This window comes from Cynocephalus volans, chromosome 1 (assembly GCF_027409185.1).
Source record: "Cynocephalus volans isolate mCynVol1 chromosome 1, mCynVol1.pri, whole genome shotgun sequence".
Taxonomy (NCBI): domain Eukaryota; kingdom Metazoa; phylum Chordata; class Mammalia; order Dermoptera; family Cynocephalidae; genus Cynocephalus; species Cynocephalus volans.
In genome coordinates, this window is record NC_084460.1 from 236,382,343 (window position 1) to 236,408,597 (window position 26,255).

The 26,255-nt window shown below is 38.2% G+C and overlaps 1 protein-coding gene across 2 annotated transcripts in view; it reads right to left on the reverse strand.

The window, feature by feature from the left end:
• Positions 1 to 2,328: 2,328 nt before the first annotated feature.
• Positions 2,329 to 26,255, reverse strand: part of STK39 (serine/threonine kinase 39) — a 265,729-nt gene continuing 241,802 nt past the window's right edge. For both annotated transcript variants that reach the window (XM_063107085.1, XM_063107077.1), the window contains 2 exons: positions 10,949 to 11,013; positions 2,329 to 2,458 (listed from right to left, as the gene is read on the reverse strand). In XM_063107085.1, the coding sequence (XP_062963155.1) occupies positions 2,384 to 2,458; positions 10,949 to 11,013 (140 nt within the window). In that variant the 3' untranslated portion in view covers positions 2,329 to 2,383. The remainder of the gene's footprint in view (positions 2,459 to 10,948; positions 11,014 to 26,255) is intronic.

A 26,255-nucleotide genomic window follows, 5' to 3' on the forward strand; every position in this document is an offset into this window, starting at 1 on the left:
TTTATATGCCAGTATCACGCTGTTTTGATTACTACAGTTTTAATGTAATTTGAAATCAGGAAGTATGATGTCTGCCTCTCTGTTCTTCTTTCTTAAGATTGTTTTGGCTATTTGGGGGTCTTTTGTGATTCCAGAGAATTTTAGGATTTTAAAAAATATTTCTGTGAAAAATAGAATTTTAGAATTTTGATAGGAATTGGTAGATGGCTTTGAGTAGTTGGGTATTAAGGTAGTACAATGCGGTAGAAAGCTCCCGTCCAAATCCATGTACTCTTCTATCAATTGTGCAGGCTCTCATGGTGAATCTGTGTGTACTAACTTTACCTCTGCATTCATCTTGTTAACCTCTGCTTATTGTCGCTTCATTCTAATTTCTTTATTTTAAAATCTGTCCTGTTATATGAATGTATGCAAGCTATCTCAAATGCCCTTAGGAGGGATATGGGAATGTGGATGTAAATTAGATACAGATATTAAATGGTATTTATTGCCATGGGGAAAAGTTCTCCACTTAGTCATATACATTTTACTCTCTTAAGTAGATGTTATCTGCTTAGCTGTAGATAAGTTGTACAGACCAATGTTAAGAACATGCTTTGGATGTCAGGAAACCAGGATCCTGGGAGTCCAGCTCTGCAAATAGCTCCATAAAGGGCCAAGTCACTTAACCACTCCAAACCTTAGTGCCCATAGCACTAAAATGAAGTGGTTAGAAGGAATTATTCTCTCTTGTCCCCTGCAGCCCTATGCTTTTAATTCAAAGACAGTCTGCCTATATGGAATATGAATCAAACTCAATTCTCTGTGATTGGATGGATACCTTGTTCTTCCTCTAGGGCACGTCTCACTAGTTAATTGTTACTAGGCATTTTATGAAAGTGCTAAATATCATTGCAGCAAAGCAGATGACACCTACAAGAGGAATGAAACAATGTGACACAATCTCATTGTGCAATACTTTTATTTTCCTTTTACCTTTGCAGTCATCTTTGAGTAATCATTGTGTAAACAATAGAATGGAATGAAATTACATTAAATTGTATGCAAATGGCTCTAGAACACCTTAACAATTATGACAAGGCAATTATAAATAACTTTTTTCCTTAGTAATATATATTTGCTTTTTAAAGTACATTAAAGAGCTGCCGTATCTAGGGTTAGCTAGGAAAGAGCAATGGTACCATCCCGGGAGCCCACCTCCCTGAAAGTTTGGACTCCAATTTTGAAAATCCTAAGGTTTGCTAGTTCCATATATAGTCAAGCAGAGGGCTACTTAGGTTGAAAGTATTTATTCTTGGAACTTAAACAGCGTCTTACCTTTTAGTCATTGCACAAAACCCTTTCTATTATTTTCACTCCATTTGGGTATTCTGCAGAATTTCAAGTAAAACTCAGATTCTCATATTTTCAAGTTTATCACCTTTAGAATAACAAATCCTATCACTTAAGGAGAGCCAAATCAGAGATGGGTATATAATTAGCAATCTAACAGAATGTCAACATTTTATATAGCATCCTAAACGTTCCAGTGAAGCAAAACTTACATATGCCACTTTATATAGAGGAAATTTCAGATCTGAGACTATTCCAGAGTAAAGCAGCCTCAGGCACATTCTTAATATGAAAGTTTGCAAGGCACCTCCCTCTCCCAGGAGACAATCAAATTGTGGATTGGTTTTTAGGCAAACAAACCAAGAGAATAAGCATCCAAGTTCCAAATTCAGTCATTTCAAAATTAGAAGTTACAAATACTCCAAAGATAGACCTGAAACTTTTTGTTTAAATAATGAGAGTAACTGCAAGAAGCATATAATCAAAAACTTTTTTTTCTTATAGCTAAGGTGTATAATGCATAAATATATGAAAATAAAATTCACAGTTTTAAAACTAGAATTCAAGTTTGGCTAATAAATCTTAATTTTATAAGTATATTAATTTCTAAATAAAACAAAAAAGAGGCAGTATTGTCAGATGTACAATTAAAGTATTATAACAGAAATAACAATGAAAGAAGAAATAGGCTTCTGATAGAAAATTCATTTTGTTGCCAATAAATAGGACCACCTGAGTGTATTTCAGATTCTTTTCACTTAAGGGATATCCAAATTGATTGCTAAGAATATTAAATAGCTTTTGGAAAAATTAGCAACAGTCGTGCAGCTGTGGTGTTTGCTTGTTCTCGTACTGTGAATTGCTAGAGAATAAAGCAGAACTCGGAGTGTTATAAGTTTAAAAATTATTTTTTATCCCATTTCATTGAAGCCAGACTCTTCACAATCTTCTGATTTTGCTGGGATCTGGGAGTGAGGGGGGTGGGAGGAAGTAGGCAGGGAGAGGGAAGTTGGGGGGCATGACAGATCAGGGTGACATCAAGAGACATACATCAGCTGACACTCAACTGAGCAAACCCAATCAGCTTCACTTCATCAGGAATCTCTGACCCATCACAGCCAGAAGCCTGAAAAGGGAAAAAGAAACTTCAATGCTGGTTTGTTGCTGCTGCTGATTTTTAAAGACTTGTTCACGTAATGGCAGATCCAAGCAAAGGCACAGTCTGTATGGGACCAAGTGTCCTATCTCTTCCAGGACAGATCCCAAGAATCACTGTCTTGAATGACTACTGGGTGCTAACTGCGTTCAGAAATCTGGTCATCATGCTATCAAGTACAGAACAGTGTTGGGAAGGGAACTGTTACCCATTAAAACTCCACCATGTCCAGGCTCACAGCTTTGGAACTGCTGATGCAACATACGACTGCCAAGAAACCACATACAAATTTCTGAACAACTGAATAATGTAATTTTAAATGTATTTTCTAATTAGATCATCTTAGTAATAATTTTAAAAATAATATTGTGAAAATAAGCTGAAGAGATCTAACAGGTCACTCTGAAGTAATTTGGTTTTTACCAAAATTATCTCCTCTGTAAAACTGGTCAGAAAAAAAAAAAAAAAAAAGTAGACACCAAGTACAGGGATGGCTCATTATAGACAACCGCTATTTAAATCCCAGTGAGTAAGTTTTACAGGGAAAGATATTATAACATAATTCTTTCACATAACAGACTTTTGCTTGTAATATTTTAGGACAGATTAATTGCCTAAAGTTGGCCAAAATTATAATGTGTCAAATACTTTACTTTTCTTACGTCAAAATCAGAAGGGACTGGAAATAAGCCATTGCCCCTGAAACCTCTCACTGGTCCTAATTCATAAGTTATTTTTATTTTGTCACCTCTCCTTTCTTTCCCTCTTTTACACACACACACACACACACACACACACACACTATTCAGATCACCATCAAAAGCTGCGTGTTCAACCTACAGTACATAAATTACATAAATCAGAATTGGACATTCTCTAAGTACAAGTGGAGAGAAAACGTTTAATGAATGAATGTGAATGGGCAATTAATTACCAAAGGACCATACAAAACCTTTTCTGGGCTTAATTCCTGCTACATTATTGTCACAATTAATTTCCCATGGAAAAGGGTCCTTTTCCAATCATCACAATTAACCTGCTTAGCACTGCTTGTATATGTTTAGAATGTTTGCAAAACAGTACCTAAAATGAGCCTTTGTCGACTCTAGCATTTACCATCAAATAAGGAGGTAACTAGAACATGTACTTTGAATATTTTAAAATAACAGTCTTTAAAATAACGTTCAGTGTAAGTAGTTATGCTTACATAAGAAAATCAGTAGCCTAAAGGATGAGAATATTAGTATTTAAAGAAAAGAATTTACTTTGTGCCTGTCCAATGTTATCTCTAGTTTCACTTGACAGATAAGACATTCAGTGAAGTACAATTTTCATTGCCTGCATCGCCCAGAGCAGTAAGATCAGAATCACACCTTTCCTTATCACTCTTAACAAAGTAATACACACATCGAAGGCATTTCACTCAGCTGAGTTATTTTCTGGTGTTGTCTTCATATGGATACTGTACTATTCCCCTCCCCTCCCCATCTTCTCATTCCACTACCACTGTTTCTTTATCTCCCCCCCTAAACCTTCCCTTCTTCTCTTCAGTTTGGCTCTTGCTAACATCATTATTTACTCAACCCACTGAATGCTGGCAGACAATGTGTGCCATTAATAGGTGACTGACAAACAGCTGAGGACAAACTACTGCTCCTGGTGGTGATGAGAAGGTTAGACATGCAAGTGTGTACTTCAAAGCTACGTTAGAAATTTGACAGTATGAATATTCGGAAGTTAAAATAACTGGAAATAAAAATATCCAATAGTGATTAAACTGACTAGAAATTTAAAAAAATATTAAATCCTTTCTTGTGAAGAGTAATGGAAATGAAAACTTACAATAAGTGAGTAATCAAACCCATGGTTACTGTGGGAACAGCATGCAAGGAATCTCTGGGGAGTCCCTCTGCCTCACTATGGCCCCCACAACCCCCTGGAATGTGTGTTTTCCCCCCGTTTGGCCTTGTTTGCTTCCAGGTCCTCGGCCCCCTCTCCCCTCTACCTCACACTCTCTCTTAACCACTGCTGAGGCCACCTCTCTCTCTAGCCTGCAAAACCCAAATGAGGGCAATATGTGGATGATTCTGAAATTCAGAGACAAGGGACCGGAGACCCTTCAAAGTAGCAGTGTTCAAACTTTTGGGTCTCAAGACCTCTTTATAGTCTTAAAAAGTATTGAGGATTACAAAAAACTCATGTTTATGTGAGTTATATTTATTGTACTGTCAGTAATTAAAACTGAGAAATTTTTAAAATATTGTAAACCTTTTAATGTCAAAATATTACTTAAATAATATAATAAATGTTATATTTAAAAACATAAAACACGTTTGTTTATATAGGTTATATTTATTATATTATCTTAGAAATTAAAACTGAAAAACTTAAAAAAATTCATTTACTAATTCATTAAACGTAACAATAATATACTCATTACATGCTAACATAAATCTTCATGAAAAATAACCATAGTTTCCCCCCAACTGAAAAAAAATAAAAATGAGAAGAGTGGCCTTGTTTTGCATACCTCTTTAATGTTTTGCTTAACAGAAAACAGCTAAATTATTGTACTGTTTCTGTATTCAATCTACAGATATATTTTTTTCCTTGAAATAGATAAAGAAAATCCTGCTCCCCACATATGTAATTGGAAAATGAAGAGTTTAATAATAGCTTTTCTAAATAGTTGTAGATCTCATGTTACTATACCAAAACTTGTCAAATGGTAGTTTCTTAAAGGTTAGTTGCATTGTGGAATCTGAAACCATAGCATTGAACTTTTCATACTCCATTACATTAAAATCCATTGGTCTACTTTGCAAAGATCTTTTACCCGTGCATGATTTTTTAAGCCTCACTGAGTTATGCAGATCTTCCAAATGTTGACATATTTCATTAAACAATGTGAACATTTCATTATACAATGTCAACAAATCATATTCATTAATATCACCCATCAGCAATCTCATAAGAAAAGTCTTTAAGTACTGGGGTGCTGTCAAGCTTACAGTGGCAGATACAAGTTTTCCAAAATCCTATTTTTGTTTAAAAGCTTGAGTTTATTATTGACAACAAATATTGCCAGATTTTTTTCTTTTACCTATCAGCCTAACTTTGTTCATCTTGAAAAAAATTTCTGCCAAATAAGCAAGCATGAATAACCATAGTTTGTCAGTTATCGTTGCAAGTAAAAATAGTGTTTTATGGGAAAAAACGGCAGTTGCACTCACAACTGAACAATCTCACAAATGCTTTTCCTGGAGACCACCCTTGTACTTGGATATACTGAAGAAGTGGTTCCTGTTTTATCACACAGAATATTTAAAAGGTGTGTCCTCAAGTTGACATTTAATAAAATCAACGTTTCCTGCCTCATTAGGAAAATTCTTAAGTGAAACTGGCTTTGCTTTTTCACAGTGAGTGAGTGCTGCATGGCTTTGAAGAATACAATGACAACTGGTGGTTTGATGTCACTGCCTTGATCTGTGCCAACAGTCTCAATTTTACCCACCGTGGCTGTTACACCAATATCAACATAGTGGAAAAGGCAAGTAACACTTCAGTTAGTATTATGATGAAAAGAATTTTGACATCCAGGATCCCCTTAAAGGGTCTCAGTGTGCCTCAAAAGTCTGAAACCCATAGTTTGAGAACCCTGCTTCAAAGTGAAGGAGTTCAGAACATACCACCCCAAAATATGCCACTCTGGCATACTGATTGTTTTGAGTTAGACACTTTAAAAAACAAGAACAGCAGATGCAGGAAGGCCACTCTGATCTTCCTAAAAGCAGGAGATAAAACTCCCATGTATAAGGTGTCCTCCCTGTACCTGGAAGAAGAAAGATATTCTTATCATCAGAGGAGGGGTGTCAAAGCCAAGAGAAATCTGTGCAAACCAACCTTGTTAAACCAACCCTTATGTTCCTGGGCCCTTCTCCACCATTAACCACCCTGTCAAGCCTTTTTGTCTTGTTCCATTTTCACAAGTTACTGCTCTTTGTCTGACTCAATAGGTGTTCTATTCAAATGGCTTCTTTGGCTCTTCATCCCTTTAGGAGGCCTTCCAAGTCATGCAAGACTTAAATAAATTTGTATGCTTTTCACCTGTTAATCTGTCTTATGTCAGTTTAATTCTCAGGCCCAGTCAATATACCCTGAGAGGGTAGAGGTGAAAATTGCCTCCCTTTTACAAAAGGAAAATACATACGTATCAGTTATTTAGTGTAACAGTATATAATGCCATGCACCTTCTCACTCAAGTATGTACTGTGATTCCTGAAAACCCCCAGCTTCTCACCCCTCCTGCCAGAACAGCAGGTATGGCCTGTGCCCCGTGCAGGAGCTGAAGATGTGGTTGCCCAGAGTCAATCACAGGGATTCCATCCACCCCAGATGTGGGTGCACTTCAGAATCACCAGGAGAGTTCAAAAACACACCAGTGCCTGTGTCTACCCCAGAGGATGTGATTGAATTGATCTAGGATGTGGCCTGTGCACTGGGAATTTTTGAGTCCCCAGGTAATTCCAAGAGTCTCCTCTTAGCTGTAGAGTCTAAGAACCACAGATTTACCCCAGTGCTTCCCAGAGTGTGAAGCCCCAAATTTCCTTGAAAGCACTGGTTCTCAAACTTCAGCCTGCAACAGAATCACCTGGAGTGATTGTTAAAACACAGATTCCAGAGATTCCAATTCCTTAGACCTGACACAGGGCCCCAGAATTTACATTTCTATCAAGCTTCCAGTTTCCAGGTGAAACTGACACCGCAGGTCTGGGACCACATATGGAGAGCCATTGTTTTAGGCTGGGAGTAGGGGGCACAGAGCTACCACATGAACCTCTTAAGATTTTTGACTGTCTTTCTCCACCTTCAGAAGGTGGAGGAAGTTAAAACTTTTAGGTAGTTTTTACCCCATTTGAGTCTTGACTTCATCTGCACTTCAGGAAACGTTGCCTTAGTCATGCAGCTTCCAACTAGGCCTAAGCTGAGTGCCAATAAAAATAAATCCCTTTAGTCATTAATTGCCAAAATGCTTATGGAACTTCTATCTGAAATGCATATAATGCTATTCAACTTCAGTAACTAAAATCTATAATGCTCACATAAATGTGTACAATTGGATGTTGATTACATGTACTTACAGTTTGTATTCTATCTTCAGGGGCAAATTAAATATATCTTATTTCATTTTTTCGCTAATGCAATTTCAAAAGTTCCACAGTGAAAACAGCAAGATTCACCTGATGCAAAACTGCAAGGTAGCCAATTAAAAAATGACATAAAAATATTTATAAAGACCTGTCTCAAGGCTTCCAACGATAGTAATAAAACAGTACTGATATGTCAAACTCAAAGCACATAATACTTAAGCTGAAATGCCCTCTATGCCTGAACCACTTGGTTAAAAATGAAGAAAAGTATCTGATTTCCCAGCCCCTGGCCATGCTAACAATGGAAATCATATTTATCTGTCAAATAGAGCTAACGATCTCACTTGGCAGAGAAAAAAGTAAATGTACTTCTTTATATAACTGATATTCTTGCCCCTTGGGCTACTGTTTTTCTTATAGTACAAGCAGATATACAAGATAAGGACAGACACCTTTTCAAACTTGAACCAAATATTTCTCACAGTGGTGGGAGGGGGGAGAGAAGAGAGATTGGAAGTTGAGCCATTTACAAGTGGAATGCTTCTCAGCCTTGGCGAAACAATGGAATTGCTGAGAGGTGCTTCCGAAATCCGCAAAGACCAGGTTGTACCAAGAGCAATTAAATCAGAATAACTGGTGTAGGACCCAGGCATTAGTAATTTTTTAAAGTGTCCCCACTGTCCTCTGAGTGAAACCACTGTGCAGCGAGGAAGTAAAAAAAAAACACACTATCAAGACCCTGCTGTTCTTTCGACAATTTTAAGGCCCCTTACATTCTCCTTTAGAAAGCAATGAAAGCCCTGAGATTAAAATGATGATAAACAGCTGAGAGATAAAAGGACCTTCAGCATTAGGTTATGAGGAAAAATGCTGCTGAAATACTTTGATCTTTTATTCTCCAATAAAATAACTAAATTGATGAATGAAGGCAAATGCATTTGAATCTCTGCAGTTTTATTAGAATGTTAGTGTCCCACAGAAGATTAGGCCAAAAATCAGTTCAAATTAGCTCTATGAAGTGGGCCTCAAACTGGCTGGCAGCAGATAACAAAGAAACCCTCTCAGGTTATTACAAGGGCTGGACGGAAAGCTAAGTGACAGAAATAGAAGGTCACTCTTGAGTTTGGTTTTATTTAATATCTTTAGCTACCTTTGGGAAAAAAAGACATCAATTCCCATTAATTGAGAATACCACACCACCACATTCTCAACATTCTCAGGCTGCAGTGGAAGGGAAAGCATGTACGGATGTACTTCCAGGACTCTCTTGTGCTGGACAGGCCAATATTACCCAGTCTGCTTAAGGTTCAAAGGAGACTCGAGTCCCAGCCAACGTATATGTATTGAGTCATCTGAAAGGGTGACTGCACAAAGACACAGAAAACTGTAAAACCATAAGGCTGCAGGGGCCCACCTGTAAGAATGAATAGTTGCTGAGAGAATGGGCTCTGAGGCTAGACCAGAGTTGAATTCACAGCTTCCAATGTGTGATCCTGAGCAAGTTAACCCCACAGAGCCTCAGGTTCCCAAGATGTAAAATGGACCTGCCACCAGACATAAAGGCAAAGCAGGAGATCTTTTAAAGGGAGGTCTGGTCGGGGGGCTTCTTAGCCATGTTCAGGGATATGAGTTTTAGAAGAGGAAAGTGGAGAGCCATTGAAGTCTGGAGCATTTTGAAATTGTAAGATTACTCTGGCTATAGCCACAAAGCAGTAAACAGAGCTGGAAGCTGGCAAATTGTTGACAGAAGATCACTTTCTGAGGATGAAAGGATCCTACTAGGGTGCTGGAAATGAGATGAAGAGACAAGGACAGAATCAAGAGAGAATCTAGGAAACATATAAATTGATTAGAGAAGGAAATGAGGGAGAGTTTTATATTGTTCTCACTGTGCACTTAGAGATAGTACAGTAGCTGTTTTCACAAACTTTCATTAGTAGGAAAGGGCCAGGGTTACTATTCCTGTTTTATAAGAAAGTAAATTTAGAGCCAGTGGGAAGAAGCCAGCATGAAAGTTTGAAACTCTTATCTCTGTTTTCATATTCAAGATCAGGAAAATGTCCTGGAGATGGCATAGAAAATGAATAAAGGTACATTTATAGTGGCTTGAAATGCTGACACAGGGTGCCATTTTCTCATCAGTATACTCTCATATAAATGAAACATGTTTACAAAACTATATGTGAATTAGAAACATAATAGAGGTGATAGTGAAGTCCCAAACCAGAAGATAAGTTTTTCAATTTGTTAATCTAGCACACTATGTCTAAACAAAATGTTCTTTTATTATTCAAATAAAAAGACTTCAGATAAATTTCTTCTGTGAAGATCTTTGTGTTTTTCTTTTATCACACAGCCTAGCTATCAGAAATTAGATGAAAAGCAAGACCGAGAAAGTTAATTAGCACCAGACTCACGTTTACTGTAACTAATCATTTAGCATTTTTGGCCACACACATTTTCCATTTAATTTTCGCAAGAAATAAAAAAGACAGATCATCAAAATATAATGAACACAGCAAAGTGTTGGTCATCTGGATCTTAAATTGCTTGTGGCATTCTGACTGGCTCTTGATAAAATTAATTTATAATTTTAAAATAAGCCACTTTTTAGATGTTAATGTAGTGCTTGCTAAAACTATGAGGAAAAGAGTCATTTTTGACCATCCAGACTTCACTTCCTACCATGACCTCCATCTCCTGGCTCACAGTGACACCAAAATGCCCAGTATTCTGCCTCTGTGGCCACCCAGTATTTAAGTTTAAAATCTACTAGTACAGAAAAACTGTTGAAATATCTCTTCTCTACAAAAATATGTTACTGTGATTTGAAATGTGGAGGTAAATGTTATGTCTTTGTTCTCTAGCTTTCAGTGAGCTGTTCTATAATCGCTTCCAATTACCTGAACCTTTTCTACAACAATCAGACTCTATTTTTAAAAGTTAGAGTTACTTGGCTTTCACCTCAGGAAAGCTTTGTTAGGGGTGTTACTTTGAATTCAGTTTAATTTGTCTATACAGTCAAGTTGCCACACAAACTGGAAGCAAAATGGTACAGGCTTCGGGATTTGCAAATGGCCACTCTGAGTCAAGATGTGATGGGGAAAGAAGAGCTAGGCTCATGGAAGAGGAAATTTCCAGTCATGACCAGAAAATGTTCCCAATGTTGCAGAGGCAAATGATGAATGAAAAAATTGATCCCAAAAGAAAACAAAAACAAAATTACAGAGTAGGTTATTAAACTATATTACTATTTCTTGCTGGCACAACATGGGAAAATATTACTTTCTCTCCATAACTTTCCACTTACCAACTTAAATGTCAATGTTTTTAAAGCTTTGGGATCATCTACAATCTTCTGTAAGTTAGCAGCCACTGTAAAACACAAATATGGAGAAAAATTGTCCAAATTATTTATAACAACACTGGATTTTCACATCAATGATTCAGAAAATTTGACTAATAAAGCAATAAACTGCAAAATCATTTCTTTCACAGATATTACAAAGTCCATACAAATGAACAAATTACTCATACAGATATTTTCTACTATTTATATCATTTCAGCAATCTTGTATCTATGCACATCTGAATTAATCACTGTACATCAACCCTACATTTCATATAATAAAATGTGAACTTGCTTTCTAACGGAAAGTAGAAATGATAGCAGCCCCCAGTGTTTCCACCACTTGTTTTTTCTAAACACTCATTACTAAGAAATTTATTAGCCAGGAGAGGGCAGTACAAAACAAAGAGGAGGTACTGCAAAAAAACTTCTCTGGAAATAATAGGTCAGCACATTTGAACTCCTGTCTTATAAATTCAATCAATTCTCTGCACCTATTTTTATCAAAGCAACAAAAGACAGGAGATGACCTCTACCACTCAGGCGTATTCTTTCATGCTTTCAGAGCACAATGATCTGTCAAACCAGTGAAGTGCCCCTTGAACAATACTCCAGTCAGCTAGACAGGGTCAAGCACTGGAGTCTGTCAGTTTGGAGCTTGGTACTGAAGATATGTGTTCAGTATCAGCTGGATTCTTCAGAGACCTGTCCTATTCTCCACTGTGTCATGATATATTTGATATTCCAGTAGAGAAGTCAGACTTTCCTGCTTACTCCTCTGACTTACGAACAGAACAGAAATTATGAACAGAATTATCAAAAGGTAATGATGATGGAAATTTAAAACTTTGCTCTTTCCATATCCAAACCTCAAATATACAGCACTGAAAATTGAGTAAGGGCTATTGGTAACAGAAGAAGTTACTATTAAAGAATTAGGGGAGCATGCCCTGTTTATCTTTTTTTTTTTTTTTTTTTTTTACTTTATTATTTTTTTCCCTGACTGGTAAGGGGGTCGTAACCCTCGGCATGGTGTCATCCACACCACACTCAGCCAGTGCGCACACTGGCCATCCCTATATAGGATCCAAACCCACGGCCTCGGCGCTACCAGTGCCGCACTCTCCCGAGTGAGCCATGGGGCTGGCCCTCATTTTTATTTTTTATGAGGAAAATCAACTGCTGCTTTAGTAATTAGGTATCTGAAAGGTTGCCTTAATTTTTCAAGATAAAAAATTTTAACTGAAAATAGCAAATGAATAAACAGTCCAAGAAAAGTGTTTTAAATAGAAGTTTCTAAGCAGAGAGTAGAAAGTAATCTGTGCACATTTTATTTTTCTCTAAGGTTGACTGAAAACAACATAGACACATGGATTTTCTGCACATTAGCTCATTTCATTTAATCCATCATATGTAGAGGAGAAAATAACAAAAACTATATATTCAATATTGCCTATTTCTCTTTATAAACCATAATTACAAGCATCATTTTATCTTCATCTATTGCCTTCTTAATACTTCCAATCTGAGTGATCTGCAAAGTTACATTATTACCAATGCAGCCCGTCCCCTCTCATCTTTTTCTCCTCTTTCTTTTGCCCACACAAGCAAGCACATCTATATTAGGTATATCTCAGGCCACCAACCTCAGAAGTTATTATTACTTTTTTTTTTTTTTTTTTTTTTTTTGTCCTTTCAACAGTCTCCTGCACTTACTTTAGATACTATAATTATCTAGTAATTCATGGAAGAAACACTGGCTCATGGAGTGAAAAGCTATGGCTGTGAAATCCTGTCCACCAAAGCCAGTGTTCATCATGTCCGGGCATTCTGACTGTATTAAAATCACAGCAACTGAACACACTACCCATTTTCCAAAAACATAAAAGTGTTCTAATAGGTCCTCTAATTTGGGCTGATTTCACGAGTAGCCATAAATTCTTCATATGGATTTCAGTCATTAGAATCTCTCGGTTAATGTGGATGATTTACTGCCTTGTTCTGGGTCATCTATTTCCAGTCTGCTCTCTAATGTTCAGCCAAAAGCAGAACTCTGTCCTGCACTAATTCACAACCCTCTCTCTGGTGTACACACATATGTACTAGGGCCAATTTCCGGGGAACCGGCTAAGCAAGTAGTAGACTGCAGGGCAAGACTGAGCTGCTAGCATCTTAAACAATCACTTTAGAAACCACGTTTCCCAATTGTGAATCCCACACCTCTGGGACATTAGAAATTCAAATTCTGTCTTCAGCTCAGAGCAAAAATAGCAAAACTGGCCACTTACCTGATTACTTATCCCAGCTGCTAGGCTTATTTTCAATTTAGTTGATTCTAATTTGTTGTAAAGTGCTATAAAACACCTTCATTTAACTGACATCACATAAAATTCAGGGTGATGCTAATTTCTCTTCCAGTAGCAATGCTCATTAAAAAGATGGGTGTCACTGTTTTCTCCCTTCTCCTGACTGTGCACCTGGATTTCAAAAATAAAAATGCTCCTTACCTGGAACGTGAGCTGAGAAGGATGGGCTGGGTAGGATTGGTTGTTACTTTGGAGCTTCTCTAGCATGTGCTGAAAACACTGAACTCTGTGTTTTAAGGTTTCTACTTTCCCCCAAATATGGGCCTTCTGAACCCTGCTTACTCAGTTGGTCATCAACTCATTTCAAATCCCTCCTGGCTTTCCTGAATAAAACGCATTCTCCTCATTTCTGATGCAGACTCTGTGTTATAGTCTTTGAGCTCGTTCCTCCCCTCTCCAGCCCACTGTCTTCAGTCACAAGTGCTTTCTGAGTCATCTGGGCAAACAAGGACACCCCTAATACTCACTGAGGCCCCAAGGACTGCGGTCCTTTAACCCCACCACTAAGGCTATGTGGTATCTTTGTGTGAGCAATCTATTCTTTGCTATTTTTTGTCTCCCTATATTACACTTAGGCTTAAATACCTGTCAGGGTTAGAAGTTTCTATTTGCTTTTTCTGGATAATGTTGGCCTAAGGTATGGTAAGTACTGTGCTTTATGAAACTGTAATAACATCATTAACAGCCACATGAAAAAGACGCTGATGCTCAATACCTCCCTGAATCTAAGCAGAGAAGAAAATAAGATCATCCTGGGGGTAATCCATCAGAGACAAGGCGCAGAGCTGACATATCCTTGGCAAACTAAGTCAGGCTTTCTCCAGACACTGTTTTCTCTATAAATTCCTTGTATTCCTCCAATTCTCCACATTTTGACAGTTAGAAAAGTAACAGTTATATAATGACTACAGTCTGTGTTTGTATATTGAATAATTAGTCAAAAGACAAACTTTCTCTCCAGATACCAGCTTATCTCACAACAATCTCATGTAGTACTGATGTGCTGGTGGCAGTGAGTTGTCATTTACTTTGAATTATTCGCAAACAAAAGCTGTGGAGAAAAAAGAACCATTGAACACCGAGTCTGATGAACTCATCCGTCTGATAGAGAGAATTTCTAAGAAATGACAGAAGCGTGGTCTTGGGCTATATGACAAGGTGATGGCTTTGAAGAATTGCTTTATCCTAAGAGACACTCTGAATATCTGCTCTGTATATTGCACTGGTGTAGAAAGGCAGCATGAGATTGCAAAGAAAGAGACAATCCAAGCTCTAAGCAAGGAGAAACGGTGATATGAGGGTGGGTTTCTTACTGTTACAACACTAGAACAAAACTATGGCTAGCTAACGATCCAGTTTGGGGATAAAATAAGAGATTCACTCCATTATTCTCCCTAAATCTCCAGGCTCTTATCTTCATGAGATGCACAGTGTGTAAGAATAAGAACCTGAATCTAGAGCCAGAGTGCCTGTGTTCGAATCCTTCCTCCTGCTTAGAGCTGTGTGGTCTCCCTGAACCGGGGCAAGTTTATTAGCCTCCTTGTGCTTGAGGCCCCCTGAATCGGGGCAAGTTTATTAGCCTCCTTGTGCTTGAGGCTATGCACCTGTGAAAAGTGGACACTGCTGGTACCTACCTGACAGGGTGCTTTTGAGGATAACAGTGCTTGACGTAGAGTAAGTGATTAGTAAATGCTGGCTTATTATCTCTGCCCTGGACAATTGCAGTATCTTAACTGGTTTCTGTGCCTTCAGTCTTAACTCATCATAGCCCTTTCTCACACTCATCAGGAGAACCTAGGTCAAGAATTGGAACATGTTGCCTCCTTAGGTAATACCATTTAACTGTTTCCATCAACTTCAGAATAAAGTCCAAGTTTCTAACATTATCAATGCAACCCTCTATGGTCTGGACTCAACCTACCTCTCCAGTTTACTTTTACCCTCTGCTACCCTGAATCTTCCCAGGAAGGGATCCATAACCCCACTCTCCTCCATATCTCTACTGCTGCTCTTACCATTCTGTGCTGAAAGAAACTGGACAGATCTCATTCCCCCACTAGATCCAAACTCTTTTGAGAACCCTGACAAAATCTTATTCATCTTTGTAAAAGATCTATTTTTATAGTATATGCACATATACAGAAGCCAATGACTTCTCACCACCTCCACTGCTACTCCCCAAGTGAGGTCACTGCCATCTCTCCTCTAGACTTGTAGAAGAGCCCGTGGTCTCCCCACTTCTGCCCTTGACCCTCAACAGGCTCGTCTCCACCCAGCAGTCAGGTGAGCCTTCTAACATGCCGTCAGACCATGTCAGTTTTCTCTCCAAAACCTTCTGATTGCTTTCCAGCTCACAGTAAAAGCCATGGTCTCTACAAAACCCACCTGATCAGGCCTCCTGCTCCATCTCTGACCTCACCCCTCACCATTTTCTCCTTCACTGCTCCTGCTGCAGCCACCACAGCCTGCGTGCTGACCTCTGAGCATTCAGAACATGCTCCCATCTGAGGACCCCTGTATATGCTGTCCCTGCTGCCAGAAATGCTCCTCCTTTGTGACTGCCTCCTTTCCTTCCAGTTTCTGCTCAAATGTCCCTGGCTACCCTATTAATAACCCCCCCCCCACACTGCCTCACTCTCTAATTCTTTACTCAGAGGTTTTCTTTCTCTAGCACTTATTACCACTAGACATGCTATACATTTTTGAATTATTTTTGGATGTGGCCCTTCACCTACTCCCACATACCCAGAATATACGCTCCAAAAAGAGTTCAGGAACTTTGTCTTGCTCACTGCTCTGTTCCCTGTGCCTGACACAGAGTGAGTTTCAATCTGGGTTGAATACTTAATGGGCAGATAAGTATTTGGGACACTAGCCTTCAGCACAATGTCTAGTATACTGTAGTTGGTATATATCCTACAGGCCTTCTCCCCAGAAACATGCACAGAAAAGTTTGCATACAATTTAGAGGGTTTCAATACTCTAAAAACCACAGGATAAGACCCTCTGATAAAGGAATTATTCATATTTTAGAAGGATATCTACAAATGTGTCTCCCAAGCAATAATCCTATTTGTTTTCTCAAAGCAAATAAATTCTTAGCTCATCTCAAATGAATATTGGGTATCATATCCTAGGCAACCATGATTTTAAAGATTGGCCATCTTTCATTCTGTTTTTTCAGATATGAGAGTCTAGGTTACCCCCATCCCTACCCCTGCCAGCTAAACCTCCAAGACTAGCAGAGGTGCCAGCCCATTAAGGAACTCTACAATAGCCAGTAGAGGATATAGATGACGAGTATCAGTGTGCCCTCAAGACCAGCTGCAGCAGTGGGACTATAATTTATACCACTCACCTTCCTTCTTGCAACTTTCCCCCATGAAAAGAGACCACCCAGTCCTGGAAGAACTATTCCCAGGTGGATTCATTCAGTGCAAGGGTGGGCTACAGTGGGTACTGTGGTGTACTGCCTAGACCTTCTCTTCAGGAATGAGGCAGTGATTCTCCCATCTACTGAGGTTATTGGTGGCTAATGACGCTCAGCTTAGTCTCTCTTTGGGAATTCCCCTTGTCCACACTGAGCTGTTTCAGCCAAGGTCAGGCCCTCTCCTCAAGGACAGCCTGCATTCAAAGACTGGTCATGGGAGTAAAAAGGTCCTGTTGCCTCAAGTCAGGACAACCCCAAAGGTCAGCTCAGCTCCAGAGCTCCCTCTGCTTAGGAAAGCCTTTGCTATGGTTGAAGGACAATTTAATTCCTCCATCTGCCAAATTCCACTTCCTTTATTCCCTCACAGATATTGATCTTGAAAACGCTCCTCAAAAACAAAAACAAAAAACTACCACCTGCATACATATCTATGCCTCTGAGTCTTTTTCCTGGAAAACCCTAAGACTGCTCATAAGTGGTATAGTCACCTTAGAAGGTGTTTCCCATGATCAAATTTATGAGCCAGAGCAAATGATAAATAAAATTTTGGAGCAAAATGGGAAGTGAGTACATTACATGCACTTTTTCCTTGCATTTCACTCAGAATTAAAATTCTCGATGGTGAGAAAAAGCAGTAGTTAGAAGATATTCTAGGAATCTTACAGGTACTATATAAGCAAGCAGCTTTTGGGACCAAAATGTCAAACAGACTTGAGTATTAGTATTATTTCCACATAATAGGAAGGGGTTTATGGGAATTTAAAAAAACACAGGGCTGGCTGGTTAGCTCAGTTGGTTAAAGTGTCGTGTTGATAACACCAAGGTCCAGGGTTCAATTCCTGTTATTAGCCAGCTAGAAAAAAAAAAAAAAAAATCACAGAAAAAACACCTGCCATTATCCTCAAGGTTTGTGTAGGCATAGTGCAAAAATCTAAAACAGTTTGGCATAGCAAAACTGGCTGATACTGAATCTATCCTTGAAAATATAAGCATAAAACTGATATTTTGATCCTGAATTTCCTTCAATATGTTTAAGGCAGAGTTTTATAAACTGGCCAGCAGTGTAGTAATGGAAGTGTCCAATAATCATTAGGTCATTATTGCGCATTTTGAAAGCAATGAAATGGTGTAATCAGTAAAATTGTAGCCTCATGTAGCTGGTGGTGGTAATATGCCAGTAAGTTTATAGTTTAATTCCTCTTCAGAATAAAGATAAAGTAAAATTAATTAATTAATTAACTAACTAAATCAAATTAAAAATATTGTATGCAGAATGGCTAAACTTTAAAGTCATGCTTGCCAAGAATATACAACATTTATCTGAGATGGAAGTGGAAATAAGAATTAATTTATTTGTTTTGGAAAAAAAAGGGGGACTGAGAGAAACAGCTGTTGAAAAGTGCTTTGTTTCCTCAAAAAATATGAAGAATTTGATGGGTGTCTTAACCTTTTAACCTAAGTTTTTAGTCTTTGAGCCCTCTAAATTGTAGGCAAAATTTTGTGTGCACATTTCTGGTGAGAAGGTGTATAGCTTTTACCAGATACTCAATAGGGCCATCCATATCCTTTAAAATCTTAACAATCACTCCCCCAAATGCTTCCTAACATCTTTTTCCTACACTACCGTAAGCAGCTTAGAGGTGAGGACTTTGTTTCATAACAGCCTACTGAAGTATAATTGACATACCATAAACTGCACATATTGCAAGTGTACAATGTAAGTTTTGACATATGTAGCACTCATGAAATTATCACCACAATCAAGACAATAAACACATCCATCACCCTCAAAAGTTCCTTTGTGCTTTTCTGTAATTCCTTCCACCTTCCCCTCCCTGCTCCTTTCTCTGCTCTCTTCAGGAAACCACTGATCCTGATCTGTTTTCTGTCACTATAGATTACTTGCATTTTCTAAAATTTTATACAAGTAGAATCGCATAGTCATACTGTCCAGCTTCTCTCACATATCATAGTTATTCTGAAATATATGTATGCTGTAGCATGATCAATAATTCATTCTTTTTTACATTTAAGTAGTGTTCTATTGTATGATAAACCACAGTTTGCTTATATATTCACCTCTTGATGGACATTTAGGCTGTTTCTGAGTTTTGCTGTTACAATTATCAACATTCACGCACAAGTCTTTATTTGGACATACATCTTCTTTTCACTTCGGTAGATATATAGGAATTGAATGGCTGAATCACAAGATAGACACAAGTTTAACTTTTTAAAAAACTGTCAAAACATTTGCCAGGGTGACTGTACCATGTTTACATTCCCACCATCAGTGTGTAAGACTCCCCTTTTCTTATACAATTGTCAACACTTAATATGGTCAGTTTATAATTTTAGCCATCTTAATAAATATGTAGTAGTATTTCATTGTAGTTTTAATTTGCCTTTCCTTTTCATGTACATATTTGGTGAAGACTTTCTAGGGCTACTTTCTGATAATAAAGGGCTTAGGCATTTCCATAAATGCAAGTGCAGTTTTGTTAGGTTAAGGAGAAGGCTTTTTCTAAAAAGAAACAAAAGCCTTTGATAAGGAACCATAGGTGTTTCATTATCAGAAAGGTAACATGTTCAGAGAGTGCCTAGCAGACTTTCTTCTAGCTCATCCGGCAAATGAATAAAACATGTATATAAGGTATTAGAGCTCAAGTAGCATCAGTCCACATCTTGGAAAATCTCCTACAGCTTCCTGTACAGTTCAGAAACATCAACTCTCTTCTACTAGGGATCTTAAATGTATAGTCCATGAATAGAATTAAACAAAGAGAAGGAAATAATCACATCATGGCATGCAGAAGAAACATGACACAGGAAATCCATCCAACTTTGATTTCTAGAGGCACAAAGGAAAGTCTTCCCAGGTCTTTGTGAGAAGGTCTCTTTTATTATGCTAGACGTCCAGATTCCAAGAGAAGTGTCTTACACCGAGGAGCACATTCTAGGAATATTAACAAGACTACATGTATATAAGGCATTAGGGTAAAACACCTTTTGGGATTCTAATGATGATCTCACAACCATTGTTGAGGGAAGACTCACATGCAGCACGTACTATGAATTAAAACAAGTCAATCATTCTCCAATGTAGTCTATGTATACGACTAAAAACAACTGGTTTCCTTCAATGCATATAATCACTTGATTAAAAGCAAAAACACAGAAATAAGCTTTAAACTGTCTTTACAACCTTGTCAAATCATACAAATTCCAGAAAAGTTCTAATCAGTAAGGGAAATATGCCAAAGGAAAGTGAAAAGCAACACTTAACTTCATAGGGTCAACTTTTTCTTACTGTCACTCTAATTTTTACTTCATCTGTTTTATAGAGAGGTTTTTCAATTGTCACATATAAATAGGACATGCACAGCTTGAGATTTAACCTAGTGGCTTCTGGACTGGGAAAAGTTTTGGAAAAGTTAAAATTAATGAAACAGTAAGTACACTGATATAAGGAATGCTACCTAAATTATGGGCCAACTTGGTAAACTAAGGCAGAGCCATCTGGCCTAAGTACAAAGCCCGGAGAAATCTGAAGGACTCTGAGCCCAGCATGTGGTGGCAGCCTTCCAAACAGAAGCATTTCTCACACATGTGGCCAGCCACGCGGAAGAAGAGAGAGCTGAGCCTTTGTTTACAGTACATGGCACTGTCCCAGAGAAGGACATCTATTTTTATCTTCATTTCTTGAGTCATTTTGTTTCCTTATTTGTGTTTTATTCCGAAGCCTTCAAAGTAAGTGTTTAGCAGCCAGTGTAAGGTACAGAGCAAGACTGAATAATTCACTTCTTTAATAATAATAAATCAAATTAATTCGATGGTTAACTAGGACCTCACTCTTGGTTGGGCCATAGCCTAAAAAATAAAGAACCTGAAATCTAATACTAATCCTGTTTATAATATTTAATATGAGACTTTGGAAAATTACCTTTCCTGTACCTTGGACCAGTGAAAGTCAAAATAGCCAGTTGCCAAAATATTTCTTACAGGCCCACCTGAGGTACGAGTGTGCACCATAATATAAATCAATCACTGCTTCCTTCATTGAGAAAGTACTGCTACCAAAAAAAAAAAAAAAGAAAGAACTCAACTATATAAGGTACTTAATAATGTACTTGGTTGATATTATTGGCACTGCTTTAGACTTTTCCCCAAATAATATCATCCTGCCCCTTATTTTTCCACCATCCTTGATGGATTGGTTTGGATCAAGTATAAGAAAACTGGCTAAGTGTGTTATATAGTATCTCTAAAAACAAGGTAAAATATTTAGATGGAACTTTTTGAAGAAACTTCATAATCGGTGGTAGAATAAGAGATGAACAGAGGAATGATAAAAATGTGAAAGAGCTTATGTATTGTGTCATATTCAACTTAACATTTGTCCTGTATTTTTAATTTTTTAACATATTACTGTTAATTGCTGCAAGAAAATGAGCTATGATAGGTTTGGCAGACTTCCTTTGCCCCTCCAGCTTCAGTGGTATCTAGTGAAGTATGAGACATGACTGCACTGAACAAAGGTATTGCTTTAACACATGATTAAATCTGAAGGATCACTCCCCCCCAAAACCTTCTCCCCTTATCCACCCCAGCCATGCCACCATCCCCCTTTGCTGAAGCATAGTAACTCACATCTCTCTTTGAAGGACAGCAGGTAGAGACCTTGCTGATAACATAAAGGGGGTGGCAAGGGGCTGCTAACTGCTTCTGCTTAGGGTAGTGATATGAGAAATATTCAGCACTAATGCCCTTGCTAGAAACTTAAGGTACCAGCTGGTTGTACTGAGGGCCACTGGGCAGCCTGCAAAATACAGAATGCTGTTAGGCCACTAGCTGGTGGAGTCACTGTGAAATCAAAGGCTAGTAAACATAAAATGTGCATAGAAATTAAAGCCTGACCTATCCTGCCATAGAGCACAGAGAAGCTACATGGAACATTCTTGTAGTACTGATATTTGAGTGAGTCTATAACTATTTATTTTCTATTACAACTTTTCTATTATTTTCTATTACAAGTATTTGTTTTTCTTGATTAGTAATCATTTTTTATTTTGCATTAAGTCCTTTCAACACCACCAAGCTTTAAAAAGTGCATGTCTAATAACAAATTAAGTACTGAATTTGTTTCTCCAGGAAGGCATATAACTCACACAAAATGTCTGTCAATATTTTCCATCCTGGGGGCTGGAGTAATATCAGTGACCCCCCCAAAAACCAGGAGACACAAGTTGACTGAAGAAACATCAGAATCTCCTTCAAAAGGCAGAAGTTACTTTTAAAAGGCTGTTCACAAAGAAAACTTAACAGGCACAGCTGCAGAAGGTGTTTACATATCACTCTGCAAGGGATGCGCCTTTCCATCCTCTACTCTCAAAAATGCCCTAGTTTGAACGATAAATTGATATGGTCACCCTACTTACATGGGAGCTAGACTGGGGATCCTTGATAATAGACCCATATATCACCTCTAGATTGTGAGTCAGCACCCAACATGGAGCCCGGCACCCAGCAGGCACTGAATGAATTAACACATGGAAGATCTGAGAGTACCAGTAGCCAAGAATAGGAAGTACTTTTTCAGAAGCTGCTATTTTCCCCCCACAAAGATGAAGATAAGTAGAGCTGATCAGTGGGAGTTATAAAAGCTTGTCTTTTCAGATCTCCAGCTTCTACTTTATGTTACCCACCCCATCCCACAGAAGTAACCTCCCCAACCTTGCTACATGCTTAAAAAACTCTTCCCCACTCAAACTAGGAAAGGACAAGGTAGCACAAGGACAGAAACAAGATCTGTTTGGCTCATCGCTGTATAACCAGTGCCCAGCACAGTGTCTAGCTCTCAAAAAGTGCACATAAATAATTATGAAATGAATAAATGAATGAAAATAAACTAGCAGCATATTTTGTCAAAGACAATATGTTAACTCTTCCAGAGATCTGCAATTAAATTTGAGCTTGATCTCTCATTATGGATAGAGAAATGTATCTCACAATATAGAAATTTGGGGCAATTGGAAACCACTAGAGATGGAATTATTCTCCTCTATTGGGGGAGGGGGGTGGAACTTCTCTTTCTCCCTAAAATTTGACTGAACCTATACAGAGTTCAGGCATTCTGGTGTACCTTCTGATTACAGTGCATTGAACTTGAGACATCCTTATCCCTCCCTCCTGCCTTAGATCTCCCAGATGCTGGAAGCCGGGGATGTGGTGCTCACTGTTAGGAAAGTATCCCTTCCACCCTGACAACATGCCCTAGGTCTTCTCTCCCTAAAGCGCAATATGGGATTTGAACTGAGTTCTTCTACCTTTCTGTGCCTGCTCCTATCCCAACTTGAAGTCTCAAAGCCTTCTGGACTCTAATTTCTGTTGCTTTCGACCCTCCAGAGTCTCAAGAGGGGTAGGTAGTAGTACTTATTCAGATTGGACATTTGATCATGAGGAAGCAGTTCATGAAGAGACCACAGAGAACTTGGGGCCAAGGTTGGGGGAGTGAGGGAGATGGAGTGGTGAGAGGCTGCGTACAGGGAAATTCAAGCTGTTGTCTATTACGATCCATGATTTTTTTTTCTTTAAAGCAGGGGTGTGTTCCAGTATGTGTAATATGATCATTCAGTTATTAAACAATTCTTATAAAGTGTGTACCATAAGCTGGTGTTCCTTCTAGATGCTGGGGAGATGAAAACATAAGTAATGCAAACCTTGCCCTGTGTACTATGCAAGGAATTGGGAGATAAAGGTGGGGACATTGGCAGAGGCCAGTCATCTAGGCCTGGTCCACAAAGGAGTGGGAACTTTATCTCATAGGAAGAGGGTTTCAAATATGACACCAGTTAATAATCATGTTAACTATACACACTAAAAAACGTTATTGTCTATAAAAGTTTTGGGGAAAAAATCTAAAATTTAAAATAAAATCTAAAATCTAAAATAAAAATATTTTTAACAGTCATGTGATTTGCTGATCGGGATTGAACATATGAAATACCTCAAATTAACTTTTTTGTATGTTTTAAAATGGAAAGCTTTATACATGTACAGACAGTCTTCATAATAACTACCCATGTAAAATGATATTCTCACAAATAATGTAAAAAAATTAATAAAGCATGTTGCCTGGAGTAAGACAAATTAAAGTCAGCATTAAAGTACCTGGCTTTAATACTGTTGCACAGGCAGCTCTGCCTCATATACCCACCTGCATGCGTGGGGTGTGGGCTTTAATGCATCTAACCATATGTAGAGGAGTTTTTGTTCTCCCGATGATTCATTAATTGAGAAATCACTGTATCTCACTATATTTTTGTCCTAAAAGAACAGATAAGAAATCTTCTATGGGAGAATTCATTTTTCTTCCCTGATACTGTTCTCTTACCACCAGGGTAATGGAGAAGGAAGAGCTATTATTGCAAAGATAAAAACAACACTGGAAAAAAACCTTTCTTCGATAAAAGAAATTCTGAATTGATTTTTTGTTTGTACATTTGTTTGTTACACACAACACTGCATGAATAAAGTCAGCAGTGAAAAAGCAGCTTATCAACTGTCCTGATGACAGAAGGGACATCTCGGGGTTATCGACTTCAGCCTTCCTTCTTCAGGCAGGATTGTCTGTACATCATTTAAGATCAAGAGGAAGCTGTTCATCCTGTGTCTGAGATGGTCTGTAGAAGGAAGTTCCACTCTTCCTTCATTGCCTATCGCCACAGTACACCTGTTACAACTTTATTAGTTGGCAGTGCATCTTAATGAAACCGCTAGCTTTACTGAACTCTTGGTGGATATATAACATTAATTTTGGGGTGTGGAGGGTGGGAAGTGGTTATCTAAGTAGTAAGACATTGCCTTGAAGACTCCATGTGTGCATTACTATGACTATTAATAATAAATAACTTGCATGCTTTAGGAAATCTAAACATTCATTCAGCACTTACCACAAGCCATAAGAAGGTATTTCAGGAAATACATTTCCTAGAAAAACAGTAGCTTCAAAACAACATTATATTTAAAACTCTTAGCAGCCCAAGACTCACTATTGTAATAGGCCTGCATGTCTATCTTATTCACTAAATAAAACATGGTATTCTTGGAAGAAAGGAAATACCAGGTATACCAAATACTTATATCATAGCATCCATAGTCATGGCATTTCTAAGTCTTCATCCCACTAATATTTCTCTAGACTGGAATTTACCTTTTATGCATATATGGCCAGCACCACTGGCTTGCACAACAAATTGATTTATTAGAAATTCCAATCTTGTTTGGGGTGGGGGGAGCAGAAAAAAATCTTAAATGTATGCTTCGGGAACACTGCCCTTAATGCCAACCATAGTGGTAATAATTACCAAAAAGATTTTTTTCTGTGTCCATTATCAGAAATTATTTGAAAGAATGACAGGAGAATTAAGACGGCCTTTAGTGAGGATGTACTGGGTCTTTAAGGATGGTAGGGAAACTAAATCATTCTTATGCTTAGAAATAGTAACCCAAAGCAATCCAGGGAGCAACCACTGTAATTTTTGCTTTGGTCCTTGCAATGGTATTAGAACTTAAGAACTAGAAGATTACTAAACTTTCAGAAATGTTTTGTATTTATAAAGGGATCAGGTACCACAAGTTTCTCATGTGTGTATGAAAAATAATAAAACTTTCTGAATTTCATATTTCCATTCCTTCTGTTAACAGAGGATATCTATATGCTGTTTTTCAGCCTTAGTTAGATATCTGAACACAACAAACGGATTTAGACTTTTTATGACAGGTAACAGGTAAAATATGAGTGAAACAGATATCACATTGATTTGTAATATAAAAGCAGGAGACTTCTAGCAAGGGAAAAGGCAAGAAAGGACCACCGCTAGGTCATCATGAGGCACAGGTAGCTGGCTCCCCATGTAAATAAAGCTGTTGATGATCACTGGGAAGGTAGCATTTAGAAGAGATGTGGAGAAGGGGCTTAAGCAGCGTGCAGTAATGAGGCTGCGTACTAAGAGGAGTCACAAGCTATCAAAACACAGAAGAGGAGTCGGAACAGAGCCGCTGACTTGGGGATGATCATCAATGATGCACTATGGAATAAAAAATCAGAAGAATGGTTGACAGCAGTGAAAAGGGCAAACAAGACCGTGGGCTATATGTGCACCCTCAGAGAGAACAAGTCCGCACTGCTTATTCTGATGCTATTTAAGGAAGCAGGATCTCATTAACTCTGAGCAGATCTGTCTTTTCCTTCCCATCAGAAGAAATCAAATGAAAAGCTGTGAGTTGCAACTAAAGTCGATTCATGGTTCAAAAGACTAGCACAAGCAAAGACAACGCAGTTCCCAGCCCCACTGTAGTTCCGCTACAAAGCTGATGCCCACCCTTCCCCTTCCTCTGTCTTGGGCTTATCAAAATCCTGTGCTTTTATGGTGTTAGGAAGAGGATTAACAGACTGAGATTAGCCAACTGT